Raw genomic sequence first — 12,535 nt, forward strand, 5'->3', positions numbered from 1 at the left:
AACAGTAAAATAAATAAATGGTTATTCTTGAGTTTGAGCAAATTCACCCGGCGTCCTGTTGAGGGCGACAGATTACATCTAATGTGAACAAAATCCCTGAATTTACTAAAAAATCTAATTTGTTGTCACAACAACAAAAGACAAATGAAACGGAAGTGTCGATTACGCCCATCAGCTACCTCTTTTACATACACTTAAATAGTAAGCTATTGTTTTATGTTTATTCTGACCGCCTGCCCCCTAATCTGTCACACTAAGGGAACTATTAATGATTGAGTCAGAGAACTGAGTCGCTCTGTGTTTACAACAAAGGATGTTTGTGTAAATAAGATGATAAAGGACATTTAAAGCTATATCTTAACAGTTTTTTTTTGTGCTAGTGATCATGTGTGGTGGTTACTACCTAAAAAGTATTTATTTTAAATTATAGTTTGTTGTTTCCCTTTAAATGCCTGCAGCCATGCTGAGTAATTCATGTTGCAGTCATGTTTTTATTTTCCAAGATCTAAACATATTTGCAGACCAGATAAAACGACAATGAATGACTGAAAACACATGTTATGTACCCTGTCTGTGTTACTTAGGACAACATTCACAATCAGTTGAAACATTGCCAACATATTGTGGTCTATACTAACGACTATTCAGTGTCTAATCAAAAAAACACAGCAAAAAGTTCATTATAACTAAGAGTCACAGTTTTATAAGTTTAGCCCTATCCAGTTAACTTTAATCTTAAATCACACAGAGGAGACCAAATGTCTGTGCTTGTCTATTCCACACTGAGTCTGTATGTTTACATGAGTGTCTCTGGCGCATGGAAGTAACTCCTCCCAGGAAGAGTGATGGGAATTAGATGAAAGTAGACACTATCTGTAAGTATCTCACAGGATGTGAAACTTCCAGAAGAACATTTCCTTTCAATACAGAAGAGACTGACCCTGTGAGAACAACCAAAAAGGATGTCTTCTATCTTTAGGAATCCCTCACTGACCAGGTTCCTGCTGCTGAAAGACATTCAGCAAAATCACTGGTCAACCATCCACAGCAAGCCTCCTAAGGAAAAGATCGGGCCAGCGGTAGGTTTGATTATATTTGTTAGTACTTGGAAGGGAAGATAAACAGGCAAACATCCCTGGCTATTTAAATGTTGCATGATTACATCCTGCAACTGTAGCACAGACTGCAGCAATGTTTTTAAATGTACTAACTGGATGCTATAACTACAAATGATCAAATTTTAAGAGCTATTCTGGCATTCAGATATAAACAATACAACTGACTGATTCTTGGGAAGTCCGTATCTTTGATACTTCACTTTATTGCCCCTAATGCGAGGAATTCAAGCGAACTGCACTCCCCAGCCTGCAGAGTGGGAGAGATGTTTTATTCATTTGTTATCCATAAGTCAGTGTGAAGCTCTGGCCTCTGTAAAGAGATCCTGTGATGGAACTGCAGTACAGCAGCCAGTGTTTATGCCACTATAAATCTGCTGATCTGTCCTCAGGGACATGCACGGGGGCTTTTACGCAGCTCGCCTCAGCTTAGGAATACCAGAGTGGAGAGGGACAAAGGGAATATCATGGCAGGACGATATAAATGGGGTGTGCAGTTTTATATCACCCGATGAGTCACTGAGATCAGGAACCTCTGCTGTGGGCACAGGTGTTCAGTCCTCACCAGTCAACCTGTAGCCGAAGACCAGAGAGGTTTGGAAGCTAGAATACTGTGCTTTAAATGTGGACTAAATAGTTGTCTCACTATATCCCAAACATGATTTCTTTCTTACAGCAATCTGTCTTTGCCATATGCATGTTTGCGTTGGCTCTCCTGGGCCCTGCTGGATGGATCATGCATCACATCCCAGAATACCGGCAGCAGGCACCTCCACATCCCTGACATCTACACGATCTCTGCAGGGAGACAGACACCAAAGCGCTTTTATTGTTTGAAGCCCTTTCCAATGTGTGAAATGTAATGAATGATGCAAGATGAGAAATGATGGCGCTGTTCATGTACTGTATAAAGACTTACATATGATATCTGACGTATATGAGTTTATAGACAGGGAATGTTTAACGAAAATGGTGTATTTTGTCGGACTTAAGATAACATAGGATGAGATTCTTTATCGATCCCACTGTGGTTAATTTGCAGGAACAAAAGGGACATGATCAGTAAAAATTGAATAAATAAATACAAAAGACGTGATTAAATAGCAACTCGTAAACGAGCATAAAATTCTGTTGAAATTGCACATGTTATTGCACATTGTAAATATCTGTAGTATTGGTATTACTGATATTGCACCCATTATTGCACCCTGGAATAATTACAGATAAATACAGATGTTGCACAGTGTACTGGGCATTTAACTACATAGGCTATGTTCTTGCACATAATTGTAACTTGGCAAAAATATTGGACATTAAAAAAAAAGTGATTTCAGTTCTGGTGTGTCTGTGTTCTGCTGGGAGCAGACTTGGTCAATGTGCCAAGTAATATGGCCAAAATAAAAATATATTATGGAGTATTGAAGTGCATATCTTAATATGCACTTCAATACTCTTCAAGGAATGTGATAAAACATTAAATGATGGATCAGTGCAAGTGCAGACAGGAAGTAACAGGAAGTAGAAGGACAGGCAAACCAAGCATTCGTTTGGGGACCCTGAGGAAAAAATAAATAAATAAACAAGATATATCCAGATATCTTCCTTTTGGCATATTTTGCATCGACAACCATGAACCCCTACAAATGCCTTATAGTTCATCAACAACAGGGGCCCGGTTTCATCTACCCTATGACAGATTTAGCAAATTTAAAGTTAGCACACATAGGTCCCCCTTTTCTGGGGCCCCCAGAACCCACCACTTGTCATAGAAACGCTATGTTCTTGGCACAAAACATGATGTGACGGGTCTTTCAGTGCATTAAAACCTAAAACGTGTTAGACTTTCAGTTCTGCTTCTTGTAGAGGATGTAAAAATCTTGGGGGAAACAATGCAGATGTTAAAATACTTAAAGATAATTTACTTTTAAATTAGATAATCCTTTAATTTATCCCACTGTGGGAAAAGGTGAACCTTCAGGCTAGTATTTGCTGCTTGTTAAATTTTATAGTTAATATTACCCATCACAAATGTTGGCTCTGAATCAGAATTTCCTTAAATGCTGAAAACCAAACTGGTTTCCTCCGATACACGTATGATTAATGACTGTGTGGCAACCATCTGTTGCATGTTAAGCCTTTTATATGCAACAAAGATACGAAATGCGCAAGATTACTGAGGCAAATGCGCGGTGGTCTCTAGTATCTCCCTCCTATAATCAGCTCAAAGAGCGCTGATAGGGTTGCTGAATTCTTGAATGACAATTTGTCAAAGGCGGATCAGTCCATTTGGAAAGGTGCGCCGTCTCAGACGCATATCGACCTGTATATCCACCTCGGAAGAAAAAACACAAAATGCCGAAATGAAAAACGGACTCTCAAAAATAGGTCTTCGTTTAGTGTCCGTTTAAAGATCATTAAAAACGACCGCAGCACAGAGGAGGAAAAAAAAAGCCACAGTGTGTAAATCCATCGCGCAGAGTGGTACAATCAAGCCGAGCCTGGGCTGCGAGGGGGCACATTCACTTTTTCACGACTGAGGGAAACACAACGCCAGGGAGGGGGAAAAGAAACCACTAAAACAATTGACAGTCTGGCTTTTATGTTTCCCCAAGTGTCTGCGAAATGTCTACGAAGGCAGAGCAGTGTAAGTACGCCCGTGTGTGTGTGTGTGAGTGTGTGTGTGTTTTTCCTGTTATGGTCGTGAGCGTTTAGAAACAGGAGATTTTTTTTTTTGTTTCAACCAAAGAAAACGAATAAGGGGAGCTGTCCTTGGTGATGAAACCGCGGTTGCCAAGGCAGGTTGCAACACGTCCTCTCACTGCAGAGGATGCCTGGAGGTCTCAGTTGCACACAGAGAGCCAGTGTATTTAGGCATCTGCATGTTGGGGGGAACACAAATTTCGTGCCTGCATCGCACATGCTATTTATTTATTTATCTGATTTTGTAATTTCTTTTTTGATTGACGTGGCTGGGTGAGGTTCCGTGCGGAAAGCGAGGTGCAACGCTGGCTCTCAAGGTCGACCTGACGGATTGTGTATTGAACAATATGGTGGCGTTAGGCTGATCAATCATGTGGGTTTGATCACACTGCATAGGAGTCTGTTGTTGATCTCCCCCTTGCATTCATCTGACTGCATTTGAACAGGTGGGAACCAGCTAGTATCATTAGATCCTCTTGTTTTTGAATATCAGCACACATTTAAGACATTATTTGTGGCTTTAAGCAATCTAAAGACATAAAATAATGTTTGAAGCTGTTTGAAGCTCCCACCTCAATTGGGTAAAAGTTGGGAGTTGCTCCTGTTGTTTACCAAGAAGTTAATCAAGCTAACATGCACAGACAATGATCAATATAAAGACATCTATCGTCCGCATAAACAGGATATCCCAATGTACATGGGTAACGTGCAAAATGGTCAAAACTATTAAATGCTGTTAATAAAAATGTTTACATTTTTTATAAGTAGCATGTGTGCTACAGCCTGTTTTGCAGCTCAGACTTTGACCACACATGCCCAAAGCCCGCAGCTGTTATTTTCATTTCGGGCTTAGTCATTTACAGGTCAGACAGGAAGCTAAACACCGCGGCCCAAAGTCACAGAAAGTGGGTCAGCGATCAGCCTCTCCAACTTATTCGGACTCGCAAAAAAATAATGAACGACACAATCGTATCTAAACCTACAGGGAGCGCGGTTCAGCGGGGAGCAGCCAGCTGGGCTCGTTGCTGAAATGTCCCTCAGTGTCATTTGTTAAAGGATGAATAAATCCCTCTCTCATGTTCACCCTGAGCGCATTTTCCCAGCTTGTCTTGGGACTTGATCTGGCAACCTTTTGTACACGAGTGTGTTTCTGTAAGCAATAGGTTACTGTCTCCTCTGGGGTATCCTGTGACCTCGCTGCTACACCAGAAAGGTCACCTGGCGAAGGCCACAGAGCCATGGGAACACAAACTCTTTGTTTAACTTAATAATTGGAACATCCGTGTTGTATGTGCAGCTGAACGTCTCACATGGATGTTGGCCAAGAAACAGCAGGAACATACAGTTAAACTCAAGTTGTGTGTTTTAATCAGACAAAACTGATCTTTGACTTTGCTTTTGGTTCGTTATTTATCTCACCAGTGTTGATTTATTTGTTACTCTGCTCTTTATTTTGTCCAGTTGCCTCTAAGATACGATACTTGCAAGAGTATCACAACCGTGTGCAACACAATATTTACCCCGTGCCCTCCGGGACAGACATTGCAAACACACTGAAATACTTTTCCCAGACCCTGCTCAGGTAAGTACCCTACTCTGGAGCTGTCAGGTGAAGTAACAAGACTGTAGAGTGTTTGACATGTAGCTTCCTTCATGATCAGATTGATTTCAGCAGGATGTTCTGACACACTCTCTGAAAGGCAAGACAGCGACACTATTAAATGTCAAAAGGAAGTTAGGGAAGTGAAGTGTTCAGCTTTGAAGATAGAGAAAGAGGATGATTTCCTTTGGTGTTATGGTGTTGTTTTTAAAGCAGCAGCAGTGGAGATAGACGGCTCAGTGATGTTTATTGATTCAGTGGTCAGTTGCTGGATGAACACTTCCCTTGGGCGGCCTGTTGTCTCCTTCCCAGAGGGGCCTGACGGAGGGCAGTTCCTCCGGCTATTGCAGTTGCAGGGTCAGACTGCTCTCTTGGGTGCTGTGAAAGCCCGAGGACAGAACAGCATGTTATTTCCTCCTCCAGCACAGGTCAAGTAGGCAGCCATTTTGGACAGTTTATTTTCTCCAGCCTCTCTCCGTATCAAAATCACGTTGCAGTGATTGGACATTTCTGGTTGATTTAGTCCCGCTGCCCCCTGGTTTCACTGAAAATAGCAGCGCCATCCTTTCTTATTAGCTAATTTACCAAAAGGGTGGGATTACTGGAGGCTGGACTCGCGTGCCTCACTCTTGTCATTGTTATCAGCTTAGGGTGCAGCCTTTTTGAAATTGGCATCTGGCCTCAATTCCACACTTTATTCCTCAGCCCCATAAGGATTATTCCTCCGCTGAGTGGAGCTCACAGAGTGTGCTGGATGCTTCATGCGTTTGCTGAAGGGATGTCCAGTGGCAGCAGTCTCTGTGCTTGTTTTGAACATGGCCTGTCATGGCACAGATTGAGCGTGACAGAGGCTGCAAACTGTGGGAATCTGCGTTAACTCAAGTGACGATTTAGTCTCTGAGGGGCAGTATCATCAGAGTGAGAAAAGAATCACTCAGCATGATGCCACTGCTAACTGTTCCTCAATATTTTCCCAGAGCACAGCCTCTTAGCCCCAGATATGCAGAGCAAATCGCTCTGCCCACCATTAGAGCAGTCTGGTTTCCTCAGCTGGGACTCTGGGATTATCCATACACCTGTGCCTTCTGGAGCCGGGGAGGAAAAGAGAAGAATGAAAACGAAAGGAAAAAGAGAGAGAGGGAATGTGTTAGTGGCGAGCCTTGAAAAGTAGAGCAGGCGCGTGTCATGTTCTTGGAAAGAAAAGCTGAAAAGGCCAAAAAGGAGGTGGTTGCTGATTCATTCACCAGTATTAGGTTGAGCACAGGTGAGGTGCAGAACGTAAAACAAAAGCGAGGTTACATTTGTCTATTTACCGGCTGTTACGAGGCACAGCTTTGTCTCACAGAGCTCTCTGCTTCAGTGAGCCTCGCTGTGTTCCTGCCAAACTGTATCACTCATAAGAATGACTTTAGACAGCAGCGATCATCCAGAGCAGCTTAGGTAGAGGAAGAGCAGCTCTGTTTTTACCTCACACACCTGTAAACATGTCGACGTAGGGAGCCTTTGTATTACTGATGCACACAAGTATTCTGCAATGACAGCGCAGGGTCTGACAGTAAATGTATGTCATGTGTCCGTACCAGTGCATTTCTACATGTGTTTTATGTGTCGTACACGTCCGTGGTTTTTCTGTGTCGTTCGTACGTATGTATGTGTGCACACAAGTGTGTGTCTTTGCGTGTATTCGTTAAATGTATGCGTGTGAGCGTGTCTGTTTACGTCTCTGTTCATTGTTCAAATCAATGATGTTTTTCTATATGAGAGATGGGCGGTGAAAAAGTCATACTCTGAGATACGGTCCGCTGTTGCGCGCCAGTCCCGTTTGAGTCGATGATGTACAATGACGTGGCTTTACAAGTAAATCGACGCGGACTAAAATCTTGCAGAGTATAACTTTGAGGGGATCTGTCGTGTAATGGTACAGTGACGTATAAACTCAACATTATGCATCTAATATTATGTTTCTTTTTTGAAAAAAAAAAATCCCCTTTCTCACTTGCCATGATGCTCCAAATGCTGTAAGTTTTTGAGTGACCTTTAAAAAAACAAACAAAAAAAAAAGCAATACATCAGCATTTATAATCTGGGCTCTCATGATAAATCCCAATCATTTGCCTGATAGAACAGCTTAGCTCTTTAATAATGTGCAGTAAAAAGAGCAATGCTCTCTGGCCCCCCCTCCTCCCTCCTCCACCCTAGACGCTCCACACTCAACCCAACTAGTTTTTTCTTTTCTTTTTTTTCCCCCTCTCTCCAAATTGAATATGTCCACCACCTTCCCCAGGGGACAGCAAACACAATTGTCCATCCTGCATTAGCTCACGAACATGATGCTACCAGTCATCTCCCCCCTGATACAACCTATTCCTTTGTCATTATAGTTTCTCCTCGACCGTAGATTAGTTGTTACATTTATTTTAGAAACCTGAATCCATATGCCTGTTGGATCTCATTATTTCTCCTGATGATACTGGTACAGTATCATAACGTATGCATACGGACATTATTTCTCTGGTGCAATAAACATGTGCTGTGACCTAGGAGCACTTGATCTAACCTCACACACATGTTTATTACTGGCTGAAGCATGTTTCAAAAGTGTCACCTCTGTATTTTCCCCTAACCAATTTGGTGTCACTCCCATCCTTGACAGCCCCACGAAAGGCAAGGAAATTCCATTTTAAAACGTATGCCACGGCTCATTGGCCTTTTTTTTTCGCATGGTAGCCACTGACCTTGCTGATTGGAAGATGGCAGCCATCGAGGGGCAGCCATTTGCGCTGTCCCTTTTTGGAGAAGTATGGGGTTGCCACTGAAAACATGCCATTTTTTATATTTTTGCTCCTTGTCACCAGATACGCATGAGATGCAGTGATCATTGCAGTTTGTGCTCATGTTTTTGTTTTTGTTTTCCAAGTGCAAAGCTAGACGAAACGAGATGAATTGAATTCAAGTCACTCTGAACAGACAAAGCAGGGAAAAATTGCCCGTGCCTTCAGTGATACAGTCAAATAGTGAGACACTGCATCCTATGTGGGGTTTATCTGGGTTTGTTTTTTTCTATTTACGCTGTCTCTGTAGTGCCATTTCAATGTAATGTGCTGTTTTTTTGTGTCTTTGTTGTCTCTTTTTTTCCCTTGTTCCCCTCTCCTACCCTCCCTCCCCTCCCCTCCCGCCCCGGAGCAGCATTCTGTCCCGCACAGGCAGGAAGGAGAACCAGGAAGCTTCCAATTTGGCCGTGCCCATGACCATGTGTCTTTTTCCTGTGCCATTCCCACTCACCCCATCTCTAAGACCACAAGTCAGTTCCATCAACCCTACAGTTACTCGCTCCCTCCTTTACAGCGTTCTGCGCGATGCCCCGTCAGACCGCGGGGGGCAGGGGCAGCAGAGTCGGGACGCTCAGCTCTCAGAGTACCCCTCTCTGGACTATCAGGGCCTCTATGTGACCCTCGTGACCCTGCTTGACCTGGTGCCCCTGCTGCAGCACGGTCAGCATGGTGAGTCAAGGCCCAGTGCACCACTGTTTGTCATCATCATCCCCGAGCCGTCTGGCCTGCATGAAGCCACTGCTGCTTTTTTGGCCTCTTTTGTAACGGGAGGAGAGAAGTCCCGCTGAGGATCTTGAGGGATGCATGGGGTGATTGGGAGCACGCTGGATCCCGTCAACTTAATCGCTCATAAGCCATTGGATACACCAGACATAGGCCTTCTCTTCTGTGTATCATACCTGACTGCATGTTTGTTATGCAAAGTGCGAGAAATGTTTTACCTATGTGGTCATGTGCAGATATATATAAAGAACACATAGTCAAATGTACCGTTTGTTTATTTTATTTGAAATAGATTAAGATCAATGACTTAAATTCGCACTGTTTTTCACAAGCCCAAGTCTGCATCACACCCACTGCTCTTATTTTTCATGAATATTTGACCATTGTTAAAAAAAGCTCCAAAGCATGAACCTACCCATCCCCTTGACTAGATTGCTCTACTTTTCCTGTGGGGAATCGTTACCTAAGTGGCTTTTAAAGAAAGCTCACTACCCCCTCAGCATAAGCTCATATTCCAGATGTTTTTTTTTGTTTTTTTCCACTGTTATACTGTTAAATGACTGTAATTATATGTAACTTTGACATCTGTGGCTGCATACAGTATGTGAATACTGTATGTGCAGTTGATTGAATGAGTGTCTGTGTATCTCTCTTTGTCTTTTTTTTTTTTTTTTTTTTGCCTTTCCCCTTTCTCCTCAGATCTGGGACAGTCCATATTTTACACAACAACTTGCCTCCTGCCCTTTCTCAGTGATGATATTCTCAGCACTTTGCCCTATACTATGATCTCCACTTTAGCCACATTTCCCCCTTTCCTTCACAAAGACATCATTGAGTACCTGAGCACCTCTTTCCTCCCCATGGCTATATGTGAGTATCACGGGACGCTTAAATGTATTCACTTACATGCTCATTTTAAGAATAATAAGTAGTGAATGTAAAACGAAACCTCTGTGGCCTGCAGCTGCTTCCACAATGAATAGTATGCGGTGGTTCAAGTGGTGGTTATAATGACTTCTCTTCTTTGCTTCTGTGTAGTGGGCTCCACTCGGAGGGAGGGGGGAGTCCCGGCCTATGTCAACCTGTCTGCGTCGTCTATGCTCATGATTGCAATGCAGTACACCTCAAACCCAGGTAAACCTTCACGACGGCTGCTTTTAGAGCATGCATTCAAATGTAACTGCGGCAACTGCTCTGTCCTTAACCAGATCTCTTCTCCTCTCTAGTTTATCACTGTCAACTGCTGGAGTGTCTTATGAAGCACAAACAGGAAGTGTGGAAGGTATTTACCATTTACAGACACTATGTACAAATAAGGTCCCTAAGGTCATTTCTGTTGAAGCACAGTTGAAGAGTTTCATTCCAGATTATCTTTATCTGGAAAACTGTAAAACATAAACATTGGCTGGCTGGAAAATAAAACCTTTTGCCTCGTGCTTCTTGTAAACAAATAGGCTTTTAGCTTAGTTCAGCAAGCAGATAGAGACAGCAGCCACCAGCACCCCTGACTAATTTACGGTCTAGTGTACATGAGTTCTAGCACAAAAATAACTGAAAACCTTTCTTGTTTTTGCATATCACACAAGCTATTTCCCCTGCTTGAAATCTTTTTTCTTTGTAAAGCTAACCAGACCTAGCATCATATTTACAACAGAGACAATTGTTTTTACCAAAATGTCCACAAATATTATTGCAATTCACGTACATTTGATGTTTGTGCCGTATGCAGGACCTGCTTTATGTCATATCCTACGGCCCGTCTCAAGTAAAACCTCCAGCTGTGCAGATGCTGTTTCATTACTGGCCCAACCTCAAGCCTCCGGGAGCCATCAGTGAATACAGAGGACTGCAGTACACAGGTCTGATTCTCTTGCTGCCACATGCGTTGCTTCATCTCTCCTAGAACTGATGAAAGGTTTAACTTGCCAACCATTCTTCTCCTTTTCTCTTCCTCCACCGCCAATCTTCTGTCTTGCTTTCCGGGTTCAGCGTGGAATCCCATCCACTGTCAACATATCGAGTGTCACAATGCCATCAATAAACCGGCTGTCAAGGTGATTACAGTCTTAAAGAAATGCTTTAAGTAAGCCAATAACATCCCACTGTTATGTTACTACAAAATGACAGATCAGCTTCTTCCCTTGAGAAGTTCATCAGGAATGCATGGAGCCAGATTTCCTTGCCGAGTTCAACCATGTGTGTTGTTTGCTTGTCTGAGCCCCCCTGTAAATAAATCAGTGCATCCCCAGGCAGCTGTGTGACTGGGGGTAATAATACCAGCTCCCTATGCTCCTTTACACCGGCCTCCACCGCTTTATCAGCCCCGCCTGCCTTTACTCAACTGTGCTGAAAACCGACAAATAGAGTAGGAACAGGGGCACGGACAGAGGCTGGATTTCAATTACCAGGAGCAGGGAGGGGGCGTAGGGGGAGGGGCCTTAATTGGAAGCGGTGACCCCGTGCAGCCCTTGAGGACAGGGTGGCATCAAGTGAGCACAGTAAATTACAGTGCACCATCTGAACATCGAGGCCATGAGCAGTGGTGTTTAGCGCAGGGCCAGGCACAGGTGGCAAGAGAACGGAGTCGAGCATATGCAGGCAGCCATCCACACAGCGGCGTGGGGAGACAGGTAAAGGTGTCACATGACGTCTGGGTAAGACCAAAATATACCTAAACAGATGGACACAGGGACACATGGTAAATGCTAGCTTCAGAGAAGACAGTGTGGGGTATTCCAAGGAACTTTTTGACAGAATGGGAACAGAACTTGAGTAAAGTTTAACATGTTTTAAAAGTAATAGCTTGTGGTTAAAAAATAAGTAATAGTTTCAATGGTTTGTAAACAGGATGCACAGTGTTTTCATTTCATTATATTATAATTAAATATATCTTAAAATGCACCAAATTCTTATATTTGTCCTCCTCACTGTCGTTATTTTCAAACAGTCTCCGAATGAGCAAAAATGATTGTATTCTCTCTTGTTTGCATGAAAATAAAACCTCAAATGTTCATTTCTGAAACACCGCAGCCGCATTTTCACACTCCCTCTCTCTTACTTTTGCAGATGTGTATAGATCCTACTCTCTCTGTTGCCCTGGGAGACAAGCCCCCTCCTCTTTACATATGCGAGGAGTGCAGCCAGAGGATAGCAGGGTATGCATCCGTTTCACCTTTTTTTCCTACCATCCCTCAAACCTCCCCCCTCTCCCTTCAACGAGACGCCATTCCAAACGTCCATCACCTACCGCCTGCCTCATTATTCCCTCTCCTTAACCCAGGGGAAATACATCGCCATGGTTACGTAATTCCCTCGCGCCAGTAATGAGATCATCATCACTTGTTCCTCTTTTCTCCAGCATGTAGAATATCATAATTGCGTGGCGCTGCAAGTGTGATGTTTTGCTTTGATATTGAAGGAAGATGTTTTGGGGAGTTGAAATTGCACGTAGGCTCTGAAGGAGCAATTTGCAGTTTGGCTATGTGTCAGGCATTGTTTAAATGTTTCTTTGACCTCCTTCCAGAGATCACGCTGAATGGCTCGTGGATGTACTCCTGCCGCAAGGT

At 43.2% G+C, this 12,535-nt stretch overlaps 1 protein-coding gene across 4 annotated transcripts in view; it reads left to right on the top strand.

Annotated features, from left to right (window-relative positions):
* Positions 1-3,737: 3,737 nt before the first annotated feature.
* The window catches only part of unc79 (unc-79 homolog, NALCN channel complex subunit), a gene marked incomplete at its 5' end in the record, with an annotated part of 33,604 nt that continues 24,806 nt past the window's right edge, over positions 3,738-12,535 (top strand). For all 4 annotated transcript variants that reach the window (XM_084569091.1, XM_084569092.1, XM_084569093.1 and 1 more), the window contains 10 exons: positions 3,738-3,759; positions 5,277-5,397; positions 8,602-8,915; positions 9,669-9,839; positions 10,008-10,103; positions 10,196-10,251; positions 10,699-10,828; positions 10,959-11,023; positions 12,036-12,124; positions 12,493-12,533. In XM_084569091.1, coding sequence (XP_084425217.1) covers positions 3,738-3,759; positions 5,277-5,397; positions 8,602-8,915; positions 9,669-9,839; positions 10,008-10,103; positions 10,196-10,251; positions 10,699-10,828; positions 10,959-11,023; positions 12,036-12,124; positions 12,493-12,533 — 1,105 coding nt within the window. The remainder of the gene's footprint in view (positions 3,760-5,276; positions 5,398-8,601; positions 8,916-9,668; positions 9,840-10,007; positions 10,104-10,195; positions 10,252-10,698; positions 10,829-10,958; positions 11,024-12,035; positions 12,125-12,492; positions 12,534-12,535) is intronic.

Source organism: Chelon labrosus (assembly GCF_963514085.1).
Source record: "Chelon labrosus genome assembly, chromosome: 20".
Taxonomy (NCBI): domain Eukaryota; kingdom Metazoa; phylum Chordata; class Actinopteri; order Mugiliformes; family Mugilidae; genus Chelon; species Chelon labrosus.